This window comes from Chiroxiphia lanceolata, chromosome 24 (genome assembly GCF_009829145.1).
Source record: "Chiroxiphia lanceolata isolate bChiLan1 chromosome 24, bChiLan1.pri, whole genome shotgun sequence".
NCBI lineage: Eukaryota > Metazoa > Chordata > Aves > Passeriformes > Pipridae > Chiroxiphia > Chiroxiphia lanceolata.
The window spans coordinates 5510408-5533421 of record NC_045660.1 but is presented as its reverse complement, the minus strand read 5'-3'; the positions used below and the strand labels follow the sequence as shown (position 1 = coordinate 5533421).

At 63.8% G+C, this 23014-nt stretch overlaps 1 protein-coding gene across 1 annotated transcript; it reads left to right on the top strand.

Annotated features, from left to right (window-relative positions):
- The first annotated feature begins 4966 nt into the window (after positions 1 to 4966).
- On the top strand, positions 4967 to 22271 carry KCNQ4 (potassium voltage-gated channel subfamily Q member 4). The gene is made up of 16 exons (XM_032710316.1): positions 4967 to 5145; positions 5299 to 5571; positions 13796 to 13886; positions 14517 to 14643; positions 15444 to 15619; positions 15699 to 15824; positions 15912 to 16049; positions 16188 to 16283; positions 16516 to 16604; positions 17766 to 17915; positions 18845 to 18889; positions 20433 to 20650; positions 20759 to 20861; positions 20943 to 21074; positions 21238 to 21373; positions 21502 to 22271. The coding sequence occupies exons 1-16, from the start codon at positions 4967 to 4969 to the stop codon at positions 21718 to 21720; spliced, it is 2298 nt and encodes a 765-aa protein (XP_032566207.1). The 3' UTR covers positions 21721 to 22271.
- Positions 22272 to 23014: the final 743 nt, after the last annotated feature.

Genomic DNA, 23014 nt, shown 5'->3' with positions numbered 1-23014 from the left:
ATCCTGAACCCCTGGAAATATTTCACCTGGAGTGGTGAAAGAAGCCCCAGGGCTTAAGGGTTCCCTGGACAAGGGGTTTGATGAGGGCTCAGGTGATGGGAGTGGGATTGGATTGTGTGTGGAATTTGGCAGAAAATCCCCCCCTTCTGTTCCAGCTGGTCCTGAGATCAGAGGGCTTGGGAGGCTCAAAACTTTGCCAAGGGGGTGTCCCCCCTTGGGAGGACAGACAGGAGAGTCACCTGCCCACTGTCTCCAAGGTCCTTTTGGATCTTCCTCCCAACCAGGTGGAATTTCTGCCCTGGAAGAGCCCTCCCAGCCCATGGATCCCCCCTGTGCCCCATCCCCACCTTGTCCCCCAGCCCAGAGCACTCAGTGCCACATCCAGCCCTTCCTGGGACACCTCCAGGGCTGGGTGCTCCAAACCTCCCTGGGCAGCCAACCTGAGCCTCCCCTGGCACAACCTGAGGCTGCTCCCTCTCCTCCTGTCCCTTGTTCCCTGGGAGAAAAGACCAACCCCCACCTGGCTACTCCACCTCCTCCTCCTCCTTCATGTGTGGCATGATCAGGGTGCAGAGTTGAGCAGCAGAGTCATGTATGTGACAGCATGTGCTTCATTAACCTCATTAGCATATGCAGGCTGTGTTTTTGATGCCAAAATCACCCTTAATCGGGCCAAAAGTGAACTTTTTGGTCATGACGTCCCTCAAATTTCGGGTTCTGCACCTTCGTTTCATTCTTCAGCACCAAACCAGGGCCATCCTCCATCCACGGGACCCTCCTTGGGCCAACTCAGCCTTTCCTGGTGTCACCTCCGCAGGTCTCCATCCCCCAGAGGTAACTCAGGTGTGCTGGGGAGGGTGAGCCCCCAGGGGATGGGGTGGGAGGGCTGAGGGGCAGCCCCAGCCCTGGCACTGGTGCCCACTGGCACAAGCGCCCCGTTGGCCGTGGTTTCACAGTGAGGAGAAGAGGCTGTGACACGTGGGGTGTCACCTGTGCCCAGGTGAGGGCAGCTCTGACCCCCGTGGGTGCTTCCCTGGCACTGCCAAGCCCAAAAGTGCAGGGAGAGCAGCTCACCCTGGCTCGGGTGCCCCCCTTGCCAAGAGCTGCGGGGGGGAGGCAGCAGCTGCTGGGGAAGGAAAACTCCGCCTCAGCATTTGGCTGCTGCCAACTGCACGATCTGGGCCGGGTTGTGCCAGCCCGGCACAGCATTCCCTGCGCCTCCCGGGCTCTGTAAAACCTCAATTCCCCGATGGTTGAAGTTTTCCCGGTCCCCGGGAGCCGGCGGCGCGGGGCAGCGGCGGAGGGAGGGATGTGCGGGCAGAGCCGGGATGCGCCCGGGCGGAGGAGCATCCCCTGAGCGCGGAAGAGGTGAAATCGGAGGGGAAAAAGGACCTCGAGGGAAAGGTCCGTGAGTGGGATCGGCCACGAGAGGGCCCCCGTGGGAAGGGCTGGAGCGGGATGGGGCTGCCGGGATGGGGGAGCTGGGGTGGGGGCTCGGAGGTCCCTTCCCCCGGAGTTGGGGGCTCGCAGATCCCTTTCCTCGGAACTGGGGACTCCCAGGTCCCTTCCTCCGGCAGCCGCATCCTCTCTCTCCTCTCCAAGCTGCCGCGGGAAGGGCTGGAGCAGGGCTGGGAGAACAGGGCTGGGGGCTCTGAGTCTCTCCTCGGGACTCAGAGATCAATTCTTCTCGAGTAGGGAACTTGTGGGTCCCTTTCCCCGGAGCTGGGGGCTTGGGGGGGTCCCTTCTCCCGAACCTGGGGGCTCAGAGGTCGCTTCTCCCAGCAGCGACATCCTCTGTCTCCTCTCCAGCTGCCACCGATCCCAACAGCTCATCCCACCCGAGGGAAGGGGCCGGGCTGGTGCTGCCCCACCTCCCTCCACCGCCTCCCAAACATCTCTGGCAAAGCGTCCCTTTGGCTTCCACCGGGGAGCAGAGCCGGGAATCCGCTCCTCAGGATGGAGAGAGACCTGGAAGGAAGAGCAGGACAGCTGGAACCGGCACTGCCTTATCAGCCCCAGGCAGAGGTGGCCGGCGAGGCTCTGCTGAAGGAAAGCTCTTTACCCAAAGCAGTTGGGTTTGCTTGAAATAGGTTAAATTTGAATGGGAATAAATTGCTTAAAGGACAGAAACCGGGAGGCAGACGCTGCTCCCGAAAGGAGTTTCCAGCTGTTGCATTAAGTGAATGAAATTTGGCTGAAAACAAACCCTGTTGTGTCCCAAGGGATCAGAGGGGCTGGGGGTGGCTGGGCTGAATCCCTGGTTGTATCTAATTAGGCACAAGAGGTCTGGTCGTGTTCCATAAGAACCTTCTCGATCACAGATTTGCAAACATGGGGTTTGCTGAAGGAACAAAAACAGAGATTCAGAATGGCCCAATCCTCTCCTCCTCCTCCTCCTCCTCCTTTACATATAGCACAGTCTGGGGGGAGAGCTGAGCAGTGGAATCGTGTATGTGGCAGCAGGTACCTCATTAAGCTGATTGGGGGGTGTGTTTTGCTATTGAGATCACCCTTGTTGGGCAAAAGTTATTTTCTGGCCTTCAAGGTTCCAGTCCTATGATTTTGTTTCGCAGAGCTGGTCACACCTCCAGAGACCCCGGGGGATGAAGGCTGAGGAGGAGGAGGAGGCAGCACTTCTCTCCCAAGATCCCGTTCCTCCTGGGGGTGATGAGCTCAGCACTGCCCTGTGTGGGACAGTGGTGGCACTCGGGCACTGCCACCCTCGGTGTCCTGCAGGGTTGGCTGCTGGCAGCTGCCCTTCCCACCCCCAGCAACCCCATTCCAAGAAAAACTCCCCGTGGTGAAGGTCACACTGCCACCCTGGGGACCAGGTCCCAGAGGGCCACCAGGTGTGAGAGGCAGGGAAAGGCACCGTCCTGTCATGGGCTCCGGGGTCACCACCTGCAGCCAGCACTGGAAAACTGTTCCCTCGGGGATCAGCTCTGGCTCTTCTCCCCCGTGAGACTCGAATCCATCTTCCCAGGGACCTGCTGCCACTGGAGGGAACTGACTGTGTGAACTGGAGAGCCCAGGGGTGCAGAGCTCTCTTGGAGTCCCCATCCGTTTTTCCTCCCTCACCTTTGGAGATGGGAAGAGGAGCCGAGTCCCTGCCCTGTCCCCCCCCCCCCCCCCCCATTGCAGCACAGTGGGGTGGGATCATCCCTGTCCTCCTGTGGGGCTGCTCTGGGATGTGCCCCAGCTCCCAGTGACACTGGCACTGCTCCCAGCTCGGGGCCAGGGCAGTGAGCTCTGGGATGGCCCCACAGCAGCGCCAGGACCGGGACTGGGGGCTCCCCCTGGTTTTGGGGCAGAGCAGCCCCCGGCCCAGCAAGTCCCCCATCCCACAGTGGGCAGTAGGAAGGAGGGAGCAGAAGGAGGCCTGGGTGTCCCAGACGCTTTGTCAGAGCGTGTGAGCACCGATGCCAGGAGCTCACTGCCCTGGGATGAGGCCAAGCCTCCTGGGAAGCAGGTGCTCTGCAGCCTTTCCCAGTCCCCCACCACTGTCCCTGGACAGTGCCATCCCTGGGACCCCTGGGGCCCCCAGCTCTGCCCATCCTGCTCACCCAAGCCAGGCTCCCTCACACACAAGGGCTGGGTGCATCCTCCCCTCCACAGTGCCCCCCCCAGGACCCCCCAGCACTCCCCAATCTGGGGGGCCAGGTGGGGCTTTTCTCCCATCCCTGTCCCCCCCGTGAGGGGTCCCAACTGCCCCGGTCCCACCAGCCCCTCTCCCCACCCCGCAGCCCTGCAGCTGCATTCCAGGCCTGCAAAACTTACTGGAAATCCTGTAGATGCAAATCCTGGCCTCCAATCCGTGCCAGGAACTTGAGCTGCAATCCCGAGAGGGCAGCAGGCTCCGGGCGCTCGGGCCTCCCCCTCGCCATCCCCCGGCCTCGGGAATCCTCCTTAAAGTCTCCCCGGAGTGGGGAACACCAGTGACTCTGTGGGACCCCCACAGCTGGGGGCAAGCGGGGGGCAAAGCTGGCAAATCCTGGGATGGCTTCCCAAAACCTCCGCCGGTTCTGACAGCTGGTGCTGTGTTGATTCAGACTCCCTGGCTCCCCTCCAAAACCTCCCAGCTCCAGGCTCCATGGAAGTTCCCAGCGTTTGGGCAGGTGGGGAGGTGTGGATGGGACCTGCCCACTGCGTGCAGAGCCCCACAGCCCCGGGAATGAACCACCTCCCATCTGCCCTGGGTCACCTCCAGCGAGTGCCCACCTTGGTCCAGAGTCCTTCCCAGGTCACCTTAACCCTCCACAGCCCCGAGGCTTTAATCAATCCCAGGTGAAACCTAAACCTCCTCCCGAGGGGAATACACTGAACAGAACACAGCAGGATGAAGGTCAGGAGCATCTGCTGGGGGGTGAGATGATGCTCAGGGGGCTGTGTCCCCTTGGGGAGCACGTTTTGGGGGTGCCACAGGGTTGGACGGGAGTACAGAGGAGACGTGGGTTCTCCAAAGGTGTGAGAGCACGTGGACGCTGCCAGGATGGGGTGTTTGCCTCTGGCTTGCTTGGAAAGGGGGTTCCCAGCAGCCTGTCTCAGCGCCCCTGCTGTTGGTGGGAGGTTGTGTGGAGCCGAGGGGAATGAGGTGGGAGAGCCAAGGGCTGTGGGTGTTGGCTGGGAGAACACGGAGCCTGACTCAAGGCTGAGTCCGTGGAGGGTGGGTGGGTGTGGATGTGGGATGCTCCATCACCTCCAGAGGTGCTCCATCTCCTCCAGAGATGCTCCAACCCGTGTGGGTTGGGTGGCTCACTCTCACTCTGGGATGTGTTTGGGATGCGGTGTGGGGTGTGGGATGCGGTGTGGGATGTGGTTTGGGATGTGCTTCGTTTTGGGATGTGGTTTAGGATGTGATGTGGGATGCAGTTTGGGATGTGGTTTGGGATGCGATTCGGTTTGGGATGCGGTTTGGGATGTGGTTTGGGATGCAGCTGGGATGTGGTGTGCGCTGCTCACTTCTGGGATGCTCCACACCCACAGCAGGACATCCCCAGTCCCCAGAGACCCCGCGGGGTCCCATCACCGGACCGGGGGGTGCCCGCGGCTCACCCACCCCCGGGGGTTGCCGCCGCCCCTCCCGCATCCCCGCATCCCCCTCTCGGCGCCCGCCCCGTCCCGCGGAGCCCCGGGGGCGGGGGCCAGGTACGGCGGGGCGGGCCGGGCGGGCGGGGGAGGCGGCGGGGGAGGGCCCGGCGGCGGCGGCGGGCAGCTAAAGGCAGGTGGCCCCGGGAGCGGCCCCGGGCTGGCTCGGGGGTCCCGCGCTGGCCGGGGCCATGCGGCGGGCGGCGGCCTGAGCGGGGCGGCCATGGCCGGGGAGCGGCGGTCGGCGCTGACGGCGGTGCGGACCGAGGGCGCGGGGACCCCCGCGGGCGGCCCCGGCCCCGCCGGTGAGACCCCCCCCCCGCCGCCGCCCCCGCCCCGCCGCCGGGGGCTGCTGGCGGGGCCGCGCCCCGGAGCCGCCCCCCGCCCCGCCGGGGCCCCGCGCTGCTGCCGCCGCCGCCTCCAGAACTGCCTCTACAACGTGCTGGAGCGGCCCCGAGGGTGGGCTTTCATCTACCACGTCTTCATGTGAGTACCGGGGCTGGAGGGGGGGTCCGGGGGGTCCCCGGTGCCGGTGGGGCGGCGGGGAGCGGGCGCTGCCGGGGGAAGGAGCGCCCGGAGCAGCGGGAGCACCGCGGGGCAGCCGCCGCTCCCTGCGAGCCCCCCCGGGCTCCACCGGAGAAGTTTCTCCACCGGGAGCGTCCGGCGGGGGGGACGCGCCGGTTCCCGCTCCTGCCGCCGCTCCCGGTGCCGCTCCCGGTGCCGGTGCGATGGGAGCAGCGCGATGGGGGGATCCGCGATCCGGGGGGACCCGGGGGGATCCCGGGCGGGGCGAGTCCTGCGGCGGGTCCGGTGCGAGGAGCTGAGCTTGTCCCCGGGGACGGGACTCGGTCCCCGGGGACGGGACTCGGTCCCCTCGGTGACCCGGAGCCCTTCCCGGTGGCACCGCAGGGAACCGGGTCACCGTCCCGCTCTGCCGCTGTCCCAGGCCGGGGTCTCTGAGCCTGGGAAGACCCTCAAAGGCAGGAGCCCCCCGAGGGGTGACCAGCAGGTCTGGGTGGGAGCAGGGACCCTCTTCTGTCATGCGCTGGGACAAGGCAGAAGTGCCAGCCCAGCACCCCCAGACCCGAGTCCAGGTGGGATGGGGGACAGTGGGGGGTGTTCTTGTCCCTGCTGTACCCCGGGAGCTGTGCCCGTTCCTGGGTCCCCAGCACTGGAACATCCCTCTCCAGAGCTGGAGCCCGGGATGCTCCCAGCAGCACACCTGCTCCCTGCCCTGCTCAGTGTGTTTTCCCAGGCACTGTGGTGCTGCTCCAGCTTTCCCTGCTGGATTTGAGCATCCAAAGGCTCTTGCCAAGCAGAAGCTTCTCCAAGACAAGCAGGCTCAGCTCAGGGCTGGGGAACAGCTTCAGCCCCTCGGGGTCGTTTCCTCAGGGGGCTGTACCGGGGCTGCAGAGTTGGGGTGTCCATAACCCACTGGGAGGCAGTGGGGAGAGAGGGAGGCTCCGTGCTGGGGGTTTATTTTGGATTTCCCAACCTCTGACCCCTCACTCTGCTCTGGTGGCAGCGCTGGGACACCGCGGGGACACTGCCAGGACATCACTGCCCCAGCCATGGGGAAGGAGGCGTTTTCCCTCTTTGCCTGGTGTGTACCAGGTGTGTTCGTGGTGCCGTGGGCACGGACCCTCTCTGAGAACGTGAGCCCAAGTGTTGCCTCCTTCCCTCTCCCCCCGGCGCTGCGTCGTTCCCGGGGTGCGCGTGAGCTGGAGCTCGTTAAGAGGCAGGAAAATGGGTCTTGCCTAAGTTAGCACATCGAGCTGGCAGGATGAATTTGTCACTGGATAAAAGGGCACCTGAGCTCCCCGGGGAGCCGCGAGAGGAGCCCGGGGCCCATTTGTAACGCCTGCGACACCTCCGCAGTGGGCGCCCGCCAGAATTCCTGCGTGGAAAATACCACCCTTGGAAGAGCTTCTCCTGCAAGGACTTAGAGATGGCAGCCAAAGCCCCTGCCAGGGGAGGGAATCAGACTTTATGGCGTAGGTGCTCACGGGCTGTGGAACAGAGATGCTCCCGCTCGTCTCACAGCGGGGCCGCGCGTGTCCTTCACCGGTTCGTCCTCGTGATTTGAGCGTGTTTTGCCCCAGAAACAACCCAGCAGCTCCTCTTGCAGGGCCCACCAAGCCCCTCCAGACCCTGCTGGGCCTGGCCCCAGCTCTTGGGTGAGGGGCTTTGTCCCACAAGACAGTGCAGCCATCGAGAGCAGGAGCAAAGCACCTTCAGCCTTCGCTGGGGAGGGTTTGTGTTCACTTGCTCACTTCATTTTAGGGCCGAGGCAGCTGCAGGGCAGAGTCCTGCCAGGGACCCCCCGAAGCCTGTGGGAAGACGCCGCAGTGGGTGCAAGGTGTGGACATCTGTTCTGTGAAAGCCTTCCCTGTAACTGCTGCTCATTTCTGGCTCCTTCCAAGTTGTGTTGTGGGGTTTTTTTTTTTCTCTCCCGCAGCAGATGGGAGCTGCTAAGCTGTTGCAGTGGTGTTGAAGTTCTCAGGGATGATTTGTGTGCCTCGATACCTTTGTCTTTTTTCTTTCCTACAAAAGAGGAAGGAGGTGTTACCCCCACCCGGGGGTAACTGAGGCAGGGGGAGGATGGAGCCCCCGGCCCGAGGTCGGGGCAGTGCTGGGGGCAGAGCTGTCCCTGAGTGGCGACTGCGCTGCCTCCCCCGGGCAGCCTTGGCTCCGCGGCAGGGCTGGGAACTGCTAAAATGGAAATACCCGCTGAGAAGTGACGCGTTTCCCTCCCCAGAGCAGCTCAGGGCTGGGAGCAGGAGCCGGGCTGAGCCCGTCCCGTTTATTGACCGACTTCAGCCTCTTTCTGTCGGCAAATTGATCCCAAACGACTCCTTGAACCAGCGCCTGCTCCGGGCTGGGTGGTTTGGTGGCTGCACCATCTCTGCAGCCCCTGAGCCTGCTGCCAGCTCTGCCTGGGGGTGGTGTGGTTGGGCAGGGGTGCCCGTGCAGGTGGAAAGCCAAGGTTCTGAGGTGTGTGGAGTTGGCTGACCACCTCCAGCCCCTCCAGCCCCGCGCTGACCATGGCACAGCCGCGCTCGCCGGGCTCACAAAGCCGCGTTTTGCTTGGAATGAGACTTTCTAGCCCCGGAGCTTATGGAGGAAATCCAGGAGCGAGCCCAGAGCATTAACCGAAAGGCTTTAGAGCCAGAAGGCAAAATATCAACTTCCTTTTCCAATCTCCTCCTCTTCAGCAAGCGGGAAGGCTGTTCCCTGCTCCCGGCAGAGCTGCCGTGGGCTCCTGCCCTTGGCACGGGCACGGCTGTGTGTCCTGTCAGCAGGGGCTGCCCTGCCAGGGGGTCTCCTGCAGCCTGGAGCTGCACCACCCAGCTGTCCAGGTGTCCAGTTCCAGCTGTTCCTGCTGCCCACTGTGGCTTGTCCCTGCAGCAACCCCTCCTCACCCACCAGGCCCCCCCACGGCGGCTCTCGGTGCCATCCGGGGTCTGGGAGCTTGTGTTGGTGGTTATGAAACTGCTCCTGGGTGCACCAGGAGCTCAGCTCAGCACTTTTCCCGTTCCTAGAGGAATGCTTCCATACAGAACAGTTTAACCTGGAGCAAATTAGGGAAGACTGAGCCAGCAGCACCAGTAACAACCGCAATCCCCTGCCTGGAGCAGTGTCCCCCCTGCCAGGCCTGGTCCCCTGCCTGTGCTGTTGGTGGCACCTTGCCTGGGTTTTATTTGCCTCGTGGAAGTGTCACCCTGTGCCTGGGGCAGGAGGGAACAGGAGCACAGAGCTCCATCCTTGTCCTTGCTGCGTGTTTGGTGCCGTTGGATCCCCATGGACGTCGTGGGTACAGAAGGGTGGCAGGTCCTGTCAGAGCCCCGGTGCAATCCTGGCACTGGCTGGGTGATGCCAGGCAGGGCTCTCCTCGGCTCAGGGCTGGCCAGGCACCTTGGGGCTGTGGGAAATCCCAGCTGGCTCAGGGCAGCAGGACAGAGGGGGTGGGATGTGTCCCCTGTGCTGTGGGCAGGGACCAGGGTGCTGGCAGCTTGTCTGTCCCAGAGCATCCCTGTGCTCGGATCCTGTTATGGCAGAGGGCTGAGGTGGGCAGAGGGTCTGTCACCCCCACTTTTGTGTCCCCTGCCTCGTCACACCCCTCCACCACTGCTTGCAGAGTAGGAAAGCCCTTCCCTACCATGCTGGGGATGCCACTGTGGTCACTGCCTGCAGCAGCCCCAAATCCCACCCAGGATTGTTCAGAGGGCTGGAGCCCTGGCTGGTTTGCAGGGAAGCTGCTCCATCCCTGCTCGGAAAAACCTCATTTCAAACTCCAGGCTTTTACCTTGTCCCCCCCAGGGCTGCGGGGGTGCCACGGCCACAGCCAGAGGGGCTGGAGGCTGTGCCCCCTGTGCCCTCTGAGGGCTGGCCCCGCTCGCCTTTCCTGGGTTTGAAACGGGAGCTGGTTTGGGGGCAATGCCAGCGGGAAGAGGAGCAGGCACAGCACTTTCCCCGGGCCCGGCGCGGTGTCACCGGGGCATAAAATTAAGCGGCTTCGGCGCAACATGAAACTGTGCATTGATTTTCCCTCCTGGCTTTTTCCCTTTTCCCGTTTTGCTGCTCCTGTCGGACCCCCCCAGCCCAGCACGGGAGGTGCCAGTTTTGAGGATGGGATTGAACCCCATTGCCAGGGGGTGCTTCACTGCCAGGGGGTGCAGGGGTGGTGCTGGGTCACCCTGGAGAGCTTTTGGATCTTTGTTCCCCCCCCCAACAGCGACCTCCAGGATGAGGCCCCAAACCTGCCCCCTCTGCCTGTGGGTGCTGCTGCCCTCCCTGTTTTGGGGGTCCCAGCCTGCCTGGACTTCTTGGGGCCGCTCATGTCGCTGCACCCCAAATGTCCCCATCCCATCCCTCCCCGGGTGCTGGAGGAGGGTGCCAGCCCTGATCCCTCTGCCAGGGTGCAAGGCCTAGCGGGCACAGGAGGTGCACTGGAAAACACTCTGGTTTCTTTCTCCCCCCCTCCAGCCCAGCTCTTTGCCAGATGATTCAAGAGCAAAACTATCTCGGCTGCTCTGTGTGAGTGTCTTGGCACCATCCACAGGAGCCTTGTGACCGTGCTCCCCGTGGGGACCGCGGGCCCGGGGGGCTGGGGGGTGGCACTGGGGTGCAGACACGTGCCATAGCAGCGTGATGGACAATGCCATCAGCGGGATTTGGCTCCCAAAGAACAAAGGTGTGGTGGGGCCACGGGCCCGTGTGTGCTGTGGGACGTCATCTGGACGTCACCCTGCTGCCGTGGGTGCCGCCGGGTCCCTGCCATGGGACGCAGCCTGAAGACAGGCTCTGCATCCCAGCTCTGCTTCCAGCCTCTGTCAGGGCACTGGGAACACCCCATCCTGGCTCACCCCTGGCTGTGGGGGCGAGGAGGGCTCTGGGAGCAGTGCCCTTCCTCTGCTGCTGCTGCTAACGGGGCCGGGGCCGGGCTCTGAGCGTGTGCTGGGGTTTGTGGTGTCAGAGCTGCAGCGGGGCTGGACGGCTCCCGACTCCAGCTCTGGTTTCCCTGACCGTGGGGAAACACTCGGAGCTTTTCTGCTTCTCTTCTTCGCGGCGTGGGACGGACCCTGCCATGGTTACGGGCGCAAACAGGGCCGCTACACCCCGGTTATTTATATCCCCTGGAGCAGACAGGCCTCCTGCTCCACCTCTCCTAGAGGGCTGCTGGGGCGAGGGATGGGGATTTATGGGACACGCTGTTTATACAGCTGCAGAGGGTGCTCGGGGAGCTGGACCTCGCGGGATGGGGAGCCTGGAGGGTGAAGCACTATCCCCATCCTCATCTCCCCACCGAAGCCGGGCTTGGGTGGTTTTGCTCTAAACAGGCGTTTCCAGCGGTGGCACAGCTGTGGGTACGGCCCGGGGCACCGTGATGGGGCCGGGCTTGGCCGGGGAAGGGAGTCGTGCCGTTCCCGGAGCCTGCCTGCTCGCTCATCCCCTGGCTGGGCTGTTTATCCTGCGGCGCGTGGTGTTTTCCTTCCGCTGAGTTATCACCCGGCACCGCCTGTGCCCCCGGCTCGGGGCTTCCCTGCAGGGCAGGGCAAAGCGGGGGCCGGGCCAGCCCTGCCGGGGCACGGGGCGCCCGGTGTCACCCCCATCTCTGTGCTGGGGGCTGGGGGACACAGCCGGGGGGGCTGTTCCAGCCCCATCCCGCCTCACAGGCTCCGAGGATCGCGGCCCGTCGGCAGCAGGTGCCAGGGCACAGCTCGTCCCCGGCTATACCGGGGTGCAGCTCGTTTGCCCAGAGGTGTTTGGGTGGGCACTGGGTGCCAACCTGTGCCCCCTTGCCCTGCCCAGCACAGCTCTTCACCATCCGGGGCCGACTTGGCCCTGCTTCCCCTGAGCTCAGCAGCTTTCCCAGCTCACCTGTTCCTCCGCCGGCTCGGGAAGCAGCATATGGCAGAGTCCACCCTAATGAAGATTAATGGGAGGAGATTCACCTGCTCCGAGCCGGGCCCCTGCCGCGTTTTAATTATTATTTTGGGGAGGAGTGTTGCTGCAGACGGGCTCTGCTCCTGCCGGGTGGCAGCAGCCAGAGAAGCCCGTCCCTGTGCCCAGGCTGCTGGTGGCACATCCCGTGGCACATCCCCTCCTGTGCTGGCAGGGAGGGGTGTGGGACTCTGTGGGGAGGGGGCTGGAGATGGGAAGTTTATTGGGGAGAGGTGAAACAGTGGCTCAGCTACACCAGCATCTGCTCCTTCCATTCCCCGGGATGCTGGAGCAGGGGAATGGGGAGACAGCAAGGCTCCTGCCGGGTGCTATCCCACTATTTCTGCCCTCTCCTCATTTCCCTGGCGGCGTTCCTTGTTTTTTAAGCCCCCTTGGTAGGTGGGAAGAGCAGTGAATTGGGGTGGGGAGCCTGGTGCTGCTGGCACACCGTGGTCTTTGACGGAGGGGTCGGTGTGGGATACCCCTCTTGTAGTGGGGTGGAGCTGCTGAGAGCAGCATTCCTGCCCCGGAGGAAGGAGGGAATGCTGGTTCCCGGTTCCCCGCGCCGCCTTCAGGCATCTGACCCTTCCCTAAGCCGCTTAGGCGCTGCCGGCGGCCGGGACGGGGCGTTTGCCCAGGCTTTACGAGTTAATTCCTAGCAGGTGATGCGTTCCCAGGAAGTTTTCTTTCCCAGCCGGCCCCGTGGGGCCTCTCCTGCCTGTATCCTTCCCCAAATCCCGTGGGATGCCGAGGGGGCCGGGTGGGAGGTGTCCCCACCGCGGTGGGGCAGGTTTCCAACACGGTGGGTGACGTGTGGGGCTCCGGCTCGGTACCAGAGCCAGGGCCACCCACAGCAGGTCCCCGTGGGATCAGCGTGTGCCCGGGCCCCGGAGACCCCCCCCTGCACCGCTCCCTGGATGAGGAGGGAGGCACAAATCTTTGCAGGCTGGGAGATTTCTGCCTTCTCTTCTGCTTTGTGCTTCGCTGCCCGTGTAATTGCCTGCGAAATCCTGCTTGGATAATCTTTATTGCTGATGATGCACAAAGCTGAGAGCTCTACCCTGGGCCATGTTTTCCTCCTCAGCCCGGTGCCCAGCGCTCCCTGCCCACAGCACGGGGGCACCGCTGTGCCCGCAGGGGTTAATTCCAGAACTGCTGTGCCGGAGGAAAGAGCCCCAATTAATAATTCAGAGGGAGAAGGAACTGGCTCCAACCTTCTGCCTTGCGGGTGGGGAGTGCCCGGGAGAGGAGCATCGTCCTCTGCAGCGAGGGCAGGGCGGTGACAAGGCTGTGACACCCCGGGCCCCTTCGTGCCTGTTGGTGTGTGGCTCCAGCTCTCCCTCCTCCATGCTCTGCACCCAGCACTTCTCCCATTCCCTGTGGTTTCTCTGCTGTCTGTCCCGTCTCCAGCAGCACTTTGGGGGAAGGGGAACCCGCCCGTCCCCTTCAGGCTGGGCATTGAGTTTTGGGTGCTACTCCCCAGCCCCACTGTGGGGTGACGGTGCTGGGGGGGAGAGATGGGTGCCCACCAGCTCGGGGACAGGGTGCCAGGGCCACTGCCAGCCTCAGCCAAGCCATCCCAGTGCTGCCCAGTGGGACATGGGTTCCCGGAGCCGGCTCTGACGGAACAGTGGCCCTTTGCCGTCACGTGGGCCCGTGGCACAAGCCCTCCACTTTCCTTTTTTAGAATAGCTGGATCAGGGGAAAAAAATGTATTTTTGGAGTTTCATTTGCTTCAGCTTCAGAGTCTACTTCTTTCCCCCCCCCCCTCCTCCTTACTTTAAATGGGACAAAGCCCCTGTTTCCTGAGCCCAGCGCTCAGGGATGAACAGCCCTGGAGCAGCTCCCTAGGGACTCTTCCCCTGGGTTGGCTGTTCCCAGGTGGTCCCTGTGCCCCTGGCAGGTCCCCACGGTGGCAGTGGTGCTGGGGACAGTCCGGAGAAGCTCTGGTCCCCTTTCTGCAGCAGCAGAACTCTCCACGGTGTGGGACCCCTCATCTCCCTCCCTGCCTTTAATTAAGAGCCGGCAGGGCCGAGGTGGAGCCTGGCACCGAGCCCCACGGCTGCTCCCGGGCTCCCCAGTGGCTCCATGCCACCATCTAGGGGCAAACTGTGTCCCTGGTGGCTCAGCCACGGCCGTGGAGGTCTTGGCTGGGGGGCTCAGGCTGCGAGTGGGGGGCAGCACTGTGGGCTGGGCTCCCCTGGCTGCCCCAGTGCTCGGGTCCCCCGACCACCCTGGTGCCCTCACTGACCCTCTCCCCTTCCAGATTCCTCCTCGTCTTCAGCTGCCTGGTGCTGTCGGTCTTCTCCACCATCCAGGAGCACCAGAAACTGGCCAACGAGTGCCTCTTCATCCTGGTAAGTGATGCAGGAGCAGGGCTGGGGCTTGAATTCCCCCTCCCCACATTGCACCCTGAAAGACTCGGACAAGATCACAGGCAAAACTCCTCCGACCCTTTCCCAGCCCGGACGTCCCCGATGATCCAACGATGGCAGCCTCTCTGGCACGCTGGGGTGGAGCTGGGGGCAGCCTTGCTGGGGGTGTCCCCACGGCTCAGGGGGGTCCATCACACCACAGTCCCTCTGTGCTGCAGAGAGGCATCAGCCGCTGGAAAAGGCAGGGCAGGAGGGGCTAAAAAAGGCAACTTTCCCCCAAACTGTCAGAAAGAGCTGACGCGGGACTTCTCCCGAGTGATGGAGACTAAATTGGGAAGGTCCTTGTGACTTTCCTGCGAGTAAGCAGAACGGGGGCTTGTTCGTGCGAGAGGTAGGAGGACAATGCTGACGGTGGAGGAAAAGGACCCAGCTCAGAGCGAGGCAGGAGAGCCGGGACGCTCAGACAGCCCCGACGGCTGCGGCTCCCGTCTCACTGCCCCCGCTCCCCCGGGACGGCTCCCGTGGCCTTGGGGGGACACCACGCACCATTTCAGGTTGTGCCCCCCCCAGAGCTGAGTCCCCCTACCCCTCTCACCCCCCTCTGCCCCTCAGGAGTTCGTCATGATCGTGGTGTTCGGCATGGAGTACATCATCCGCGTCTGGGCCGCCGGCTGCTGCTGCCGCTACCGGGGCTGGCGGGGACGGTTCCGCTTCGCCAGGAAACCCTTCTGTGTTATAGGTATGGGGTTGTGCTGGTTTAAAGGTAAACCGGCAGGGGAAAAAGAACCCAGCTCAAAAAGAGATTACAAGTCAGAATAACAATTTAATGAAATAATACAATAAGTACGATTATGCAGGCAAACAGTCGGTTTTAACCCACAAAACCCAAATGTATAACCCAGCAGCCTGGGGCGTGAACAGAGTGGTGTTCGTTGGGCCCCCTGAGTCCAAAGGAAAAGGAGAGGGGAAAACCTGTTGGTGAGAGTGGTGATTGCAGTCTGGTCGAGAGTGGTGATTGCAGCCCGGTCGAGGGTGGTGGTGACAGTCTGGTTGAAAGGTGGTGGTTGCAGTCCAGTCAAGAGTGGTGGTCTCAGTCTGGTTGAGAGTGGTGGTCTCAGTCTGGTTGAGAGTGGTGGTTGCAGTCTGGTTGAGAGTGGTGCTCTGCAGTCTTCCTCTGGATCCCACAAGTGGTTAAAAAAGTCCCAAGACCCCAAGCTTATATATCCTTCAGTTCAGGCAGGAATGCCCAGCGCCTCCCTCAGGGCGGGGAGTTCCACACTGGGTGTGAGGACAGGAGCACCCTCCTATCTCATAGGCCTCTTAACACCCAGTTTATAGCCTGAGGAGTCAGGGCTGCTCTGGGCAGAGGGTGTAAATGGCCTGTTGAGAGCTGTTTCTGGGAAATGGCATGGAAGGCTCTGGAATGCAAAGTTTTGGGTTACACCCATACAGCGATGAACTGATCCTAGGATGGGGGCTTGGGGGATGGCAGCGTTTGGGAAAAGCCCCACGTCCCCGACCTTGGTTTCCCCCTGCCAGATTTCATCGTCTTCGTGGCCTCGGTGGCCATCATCGCCGCCGGCACCCAGGGCAACATCTTCGCCACGTCAGCGCTGCGGAGCATGCGCTTCCTGCAGATCCTGCGCATGGTGCGCATGGACCGCCGCGGCGGCACCTGGAAGCTGCTCGGCTCCGTCGTCTACGCCCACAGCAAGGTGAGGTGGCTCCATCCCGGCACGGCCCCTGTGCCCCCCAACCCGTGCCCCCCTCACCCCTTGTGCCCCTTCCCCCCAGGAGCTCATCACCGCCTGGTACATCGGCTTCCTCGTGCTCATCTTCGCCTCCTTCCTCGTCTACCTGGCCGAGAAAGACGCCAACGTGCAGTTCGCCACCTACGCCGACTCGCTGTGGTGGGGCACGGTAAGCTCGGCCCCCGCGGCCCCCCCCCGGCCCCGGGAGGGGCACGAGGAGGGTGGGATGGGGCCGTGGGGGGAGAGCTCCCTCCAGGCCTCGCCCTGCTCCGCCCCCGGGCAGGTCACGCTCACCACCATCGGCTACGGGGACAAGGCGCCGCAGACGTGGCTGGGCCGGATGCTGGCTGCCTGCTTCGCCCTGCTCGGCATCTCCTTCTTCGCCCTGCCCGCCGTGAGTAGGGCTGGGGGCTGCGAGGGGAGTCCCTGCGCCTCGTGCCCCGCAGGAATCGCGGAGGAAAGGGGCAAACCCACCCCTGTGCGGGTGCCAGCCTCTGCCGGCACCCACAGCCCCGTCCCCTCCCGTCCCCAGGGCATCCTGGGCTCCGGCTTCGCCCTCAAAGTGCAGGAGCAGCACCGGCAGAAGCACTTCGAGAAGAGGAGGACTCCGGCAGCAAACCTGATCCAGGTGGTGCAGGGCTGGAGTGTCCCGCCCCGTCCCTTCCCAGGAATGCTCTGCTGTGCCCCCTCCTCTCCTCTGCCTGCCCTGCCTGCTGCAGGGAGCACCCACACACCGGACCCCATGTCCAACACTTGGCTCCTTTGGGCTGGGCTCTGTGGTGGCCAGGGGGGGTGGAGGGGTGGGCAGGGGGGTCTCACCTCCTGACTGACCTCGATTCCCGTGGTCTCTCTCCCCGCAGGCTGCCTGGCGCCTGTACTCCACCGACGTCAGCCGGGCGTACCTGACGGCCACGTGGTGTTACTACGACAGCCTGCTGCCCACCTTCAGGTAGGCAGGGCAGGGGGCAAGGGCTGGGGGGCTCCCGGGGGGGTCTCTGTGGGGATGAGCAGCCCGGGAGGCCAGGAGGGACCATGTGGAGCCGCCGAGGGCTCAGTGGGGTCAAGCAGCACGGACACTTTCCTGAGCCCTGGATCGCTGGAGCACAGCGTCTGCTGGAGTGTCCAGCACCCTCCTCCACCCTCATCATCCTCACAGCACCCAGCACTCATCCCATCCTCTCGCCCCATCCATAGCCTTCCTCCAGCACCACCGTGGGGGACAGGACGGTGTCACCCACCACAGGGAGCCCCCATGGCTGGGGACATGGAGCTGCAGCCGGATGGGAGCCGGCTCCGAGTGTGGACCCAGATGGACATGGCGGGATCCAGTGGGAGCCCCATGGTCCATCCCTGCAGAGTTCTCCCTCCCATGGCCCCTGGGATGTAGTTGGGCGGATCAAAGAACCTCCAAAGCTTTTCCAGACTCTCTGTGTGTCCCCATCACCCCGAGCTCACCAGGGTTTGCCACCCCTGTGCCTCACCCCTGCCTGTGCATCCTGCCCTGCTCCACCCGTGTGCTCCTTTGCAGGGACAAATTCATTCTTCTTCTGTTCCACTTTTTGTTTTTCCAAAGACAGGGCTCTTAACAGCCCCAACAGCGAGTCCCTCTGGTCCCTGACCGAAGAGATGCAGCTTCCCGAGCATCACCACGGAGCCTGGGATCATGGGGGGCTTCACCTGCTGGGCCAGGAGCCACTTCCCCTGCAGTGGGGAGCTGAGATAGAGCCAGACTCAATCCCTGTTGGATCTGAGCTTTTCCCTCCTGGCTACTCCAGCTGTGCCCAGGTCCCTGGATCTGATGGTGGCAGGTTCCCATGTCCCCATCCAAGGGGTGTCCTGCCTGTCCCTGCCTGACCCATCCCTCTCAGCACAGGTCCAACCCCTCTTCTCTGTGGGACCCTATCCCAGCTCCCCCTCCCCATCCCCCCCAAATGCCTCATCCTGCTGTTAAGAAACTATCTTTTGAACAAAAATGTTGATTTTTTTTTTTTCCTTCTTGCTTTGCCCTGGTTTTGCTTTGGTTTGTGCTCAGGAGGACCCGGCGCTGCTCAGCCTTGGTTTGCTTTGGAAAATTTAATTTCTCCTTGTTTTTATTTCGCCCCGACCTCAGAGAGCTGGTACTTATGTTTGAGCACTTGCACCGAGTTCGCAACGGAGGATTTAGGAACTCAGAGGTGAAAAAATTGCCCGACAGAGCCCCACCAACTTACCTCTCCTTCACCCCTGCCCAGAAAAGCCTGGCCACGTGTTCAGGGGAAAGGTAGGAGGGGGCAGCCCCCGTGTTCTCCCTCCTCTCTGCTCTGTCTCCTCTGCTCCTCTGTGTCCTCCTGCGATGCCACCATGGTGCCATCACTGCTGGTGTCCACCACCCCAAACTGGCACTGCTCCCCACTCAGCACCGTGCTGGGAGTCCATCCTGCTCCTGGCACTGCTTCCAGCACTGCTCCCTGCTCCAGAGTGGGCACGTTTGGTCCTCAGGGACAGACTCTGGGCTGTTGTATCTTTGTGAAGCCCCTTTTTTATGTGGCTGTGGCACGGGGACCTGGCACAGGGGAACCAACCGTGGCAGAAAACACCCTGGCAGAGGCACCGCTGCCATGTTGTGGGGATGGGGCCGTGTGGCCTCACTGCAGAGCCAGGCAAGGAGCAAAACCCAGAGCCTGTGGTGTGAGAAGGGCTGCCCGTGCCCCTGGCAGCATGAGCAGCGATGCTGAGCTGCCCCAGTGCCCACCAGAAGAGGCAGGAGGGGGTCAGGGCTGCCATGCTGCTGGTGGCAGCTGCTCTGCCCCGTGTCCCCGGTCCCTTTGGCTAAAGAGCATCCTGGAGACCCCGGTGTGCCACGGTGGCTGCTGGCCAACCACCCAGAGCACTGGCACATTGGCACAGGGCCCTGGGCCAGCAGCAGGGTGAGGTGGGGGGAGGCACCGTGCCTCAGTGCCCCCTGTGCTGCCAGAATTGGCACAGTGTGGGTGAGTTTGGGCTCGGGGGGCTCCCTTGCAGCAGCACCAGCCTGGGTTCCGTGTCCCAGTGACCAAGGGAAGGACTGCACCCCCCCTCCGGGGGACCCGAGCCCCCCCCACCTCCTCCGCGAGCATCACCTCTCATAACATCTCATCTTCTCTCTCTCCTCCCCTCTCCTGCTCACCCCCCTCCTCTCCATCCCACAAACCTCCCGTGCCCCCCCCCAAGCTGGAAGGAGGAGGACGTGCCGCCCCACAGGTGTTTACGGCTCAGGTAACGCTCGCCCCCGGCGGAGGGCGGGGAGCGGGGTTCGCGGGGTCACCCACCGCCCCGTCCCAGCGCTCGGCACCGCGGGCCGTCACCGAATCCTCCCGGCAGAGCCGCGGAACCGGAACAGGCGCCGCGTTTATGCAGGACCTACACAAACAACGCCGCCTCCCCGGCAGAGGCGGTACCGCGGGGCTGGAGCAGCGGGAGATGCTCAGCGGTGGCACTTCGGGACCCCGTGCCCACGGGTCCGGCGGGTCGGGAATGTGGCCCGGGATGCTGCGCTCCCCCCCCACGGCCACGGCTGACTCTCTTTTCTCCTGTGTCTCTGCCCTGACCCTCCAGCCCCATCTTTAGTGGTAAGAGGAGGCTCTTGCAGACGTGGGGCACGTGGAGACGGAGGTACCGTGTCCTTGCTGCCTGCCCGCGCTGGCTGCCTGCCCGTCCCGGCGGAGAGTGGGACCGGGAAGGGTGGGATGCATGGTGCTCCGTGCCTGGATGCCTGCTGACTGCAGCGTGGGGAGGGCTGGGGAGTGAGGCAGAGCAGGGGGAGGCCGAAGGGGGGGTCCTTCTGCAGGGCAGGGGGTTCTGTGCATGGCCTGGGCCCAGCGGTCTCTCCCCACTGTCCCCCACCGGCTCCCACAGCAGCCCTGCCTCAGTTTCCCCCTCGTGCATCATGGATGGGGATGCCAAATCCAACCAACTGATGCACCCGGATTGACCCCATCCCACCCCTGTCCTGCAGCCTGGTCTCTCAGGACACAGCCATTCCCACCCCCAGCAGCCTGCATGGGGAAGGGCTCTACCCCTGCCTCCACCCTGCCTGTACCCCTGCCTTGCCCTGTGACTCTTGGCCCAGGAAATCCAGGAGTCTCCCCAGATGCTGGGGTTCCATGGATCCTGTTCTGCAGCGTGGGTGGGATTTGCTCCTTGTCCTCCCTGGCTTTGGAGTCCTCCCCCGTGCATCCACTTGGCCTCCCGAGGCTCAAGCTGTGCTTGGGGTCCCGGATCGTGCAAAAGGCAGCCTTCAGGGGGTGTTTTTGTGTAGGTCCTACATAAATGATGCCTGGTGTTTCCCCCCAGTCCAGTGGAGTGGCTGGTTTTGGGAGCAGAGCTCATGTTAGGGCAGGAGCAGAGCCTGGATTAGGTGGTGCAGCCTGGAGGAGGAGGAGGGTGCCCGGGGTGCCCCGTGCCAGAGGGGATGGAGCAGGAGCAGGGCTGCTCCCACCAGGCTCTGTCAGTGGCTCTGCCACACGTCCCCCACTGCCACACCTGTCTGTCCCCACTCTCCCTGTCTGTCTGTCACCTCCTTTCTCTGCTCTTGGCACAAAGAAAAAAAAAGGTGTTCAGAGGAGTTAAACCCCAGAGCTGCCCCCACCGTGGTACTGCCCGCTCCTGGCCTGGCTCGTGCCTGTCGCGTGCTGGGGGCCTCTCCATGAGCTCAGCACAGCCACCCCCACCACGGTGGGCACCACGTGTGCCCGCTGTCCCCTTCCCCACCCCCCTGGTGACGCTGCCTCCCCCCCCCTCCTCGCTGTCCCCCCCACAGCAACAAGATGGGGCTCAAGGAGCGGATCTGGCTGAGCAGCTCCCAGCGACAGGGCAGCCGCGGCCGCCAGCAGCTGGGGCCCCCCCTGCACCGCTCCCCCAGCACCGAGGACGTGCCCGAGGCCACCAGCCCCACCAAGGTGCAGAAGAGCTGGAGCTTCAACGACCGCACCCGCTTCCGCGCCTCCCTGAGGCTCAAACCACGGACCCCAGTTGAGGGTGAGCCCTGGGACTGCTGGCACGGTCTGGGACATGCTGGGGGGGCTGCAGGAGTTTTGGGGGGGCAGAGGGGGGTCTCTGCCATCCACCTACTCTTGGCACCCGCAGCCGACTGCCCTCCGGAGGACAGCGGCGAGGAGAAGGGCTCCCACTGCGACCTGACCTTCGAGGACATCATGCCAGCGGTGAAGACCCTCATCCGGGCTGTCAGGTGAGACCATCCCCTCCCATGCCCTCCGGGCACCCCCCGTCCCTCCCCAGTGCTCCGCAGCCAGCCCGGGTGTCCCTGCAGGATCCTGAAGTTCCTGGTGGCCAAGAGGAAGTTCAAGGAGACGCTGCGTCCCTACGACGTCAAGGACGTCATCGAGCAGTACTCGGCCGGGCACCTGGACATGCTGGGCAGGATCAAGAGCCTGCAGACACGGTGAGGTGCCCTGGAGCTGGTGGGGTTCCCTGGGTCTCCCACCACGAGATGAGGTGCTGGCCCATCGCTGTGGGTGGGACACGTTCCCAGAGCCCTCTTCCCACCCCCTGTGGACTCGCACGCCCTGGGGAGTGATGGGCTCTGTCCCTTCCTTCCCTGCCAGCGTGGACCAGATCATGGGCAGGGGAGCCCTGGCTGTGGACAAGAAGGTGAGGGAGAAGGGGGAGAAGCCGGCGCTGGAGATGGAGCTGGTGGACGAGCTCAGCATGATGGGGCGCGTGGTCAAAGTGGAGCGGCAGGTCAGGAGGGGACACCCCCAGGGAATGTGCCCCCGTCCCTTTGGCACCCGCGGGATGGGGGAACCGGGATTCCCGTGTCCCCTCCCGCGGGGGGGGACCGGCTCAGCCCTGCCCTGCCCACCCTGCAGGTGCAATCCATCGAGCACAAGCTGGACCTGCTGCTCGGCCTCTACTCCCAGTGCCTCCGCAAGGGCTCCACGAACTCCTTCAGCCTGGCAGCCGTGCGGGTGCCGCCCTGCGAGCCCGACATCACCTCCGACTACCACAGCCCCGTGGACCACGAGGACATCTCGGCCTCCGCCCAGACCCTCAACATCTCCAGGTCGGCCAGTGCCAACATGGACTGAGCGGGAGGCAGCGGGATGGATCCTGCCCACATGGGATGGGGTGCTGGGAATGCTGTGGCACCACTGGCACCACCCAGCCCTGTCTCTTGTGTCACTTGAGCCAAGTCTTCCTCTGTGGGGGCACGGCTGCAGTGGGGTGCCCGCTCTGGGGGCGCAGTGGGAGCCCATGGCATGGCCAGATCACGCTTCTGGGATGCTCCTGCCCTTCCTGGGGCATGACACCCACCCCCCCCCAGCTCCCGGGGCCCTGAGTGCTCCCCAGCCAAGGCGGGGAATGCTCCAAGCTGGCCCAGTCTCCTGGGGTTTAGCTCGTACCCCAGTCCCAGCTCTCAGGACATGTCCAGCTCCCCAGTGGGGTCCTGCCTGGTCCCCCCCGGAACCGAGCTGGGATCAGCACCAGCTATGCAAGGTCCCACCTCCCTTCTGCTGCCGGTGCCGAGCGGGGCTGTGGGGGCACAGCCCAGTGTGGTTTGACCTGCATCGCTCGGGGTCAGGGCAGCAGTGGGCCCCCCCCAGTTTGGGGAGTGGGGGTCTGCCCCCCCCTCACTGGGCTGCACTTCTCTAGAAGCACAGCAGAGCCTTCTGCCTGCCCGTGCATGCTCCCAGGGCAATATATATATAGAAGATATATATATATATATATTTATGCAATAATGTCTTAATATGCAACACCCCCAGGAAGAGCAACCTGAGGGGACATAGGCAATAAGCAACCCCCCTGCCAGCTCACAGGGCTGGATCCTGCTGCCTGTGGGGGCCCTGGAGGTCCTGGGGGCTTGGGGCCAGGTGAAAAACCTTCCCCCAAGGGTGGCCCTGGAGCTGTGAAGCTGGGCAGGGGCTGTGGAGGAGGCAGGGATGCAGGCACAGGCGCTGTCCCCAAGGAGCATCCCTCCCTCTCCTGCTCTCGCTTAGGGGATTCCCTCCCTGCAGGGTCCTGCGGTGCTCAGTTTGTCCCTCCCCGTGTCCCTGTCCCCTCCGTGGTCCGGGGAGCATGGGCTGGGCCTGGGGGGGTGACTGCCTGGTGGGGACAGGGGGATCTCCTTGCATGTCACCTGCAGCAGAGCCACGGCAGCTCCTGTGCTGCTCCAGTCCCAGTCCCGGGGCTGGTTTCCAGTCTGGCTGGGCTGGAAGCGATTGTGGTCGTGCCAAAGTTTGCCAGGCTGGAGCTGACGGCAGCTCCTGCCCAGCCGGGGGTCCTGGGGGGTGACACCCGCAGTGAGGGATCTGCCCTGGGCTGGCAGGATCCCACCCATCCCCTCGCTGCCGGTGCAGCCCCTCCCTGGGCTTCGGACCG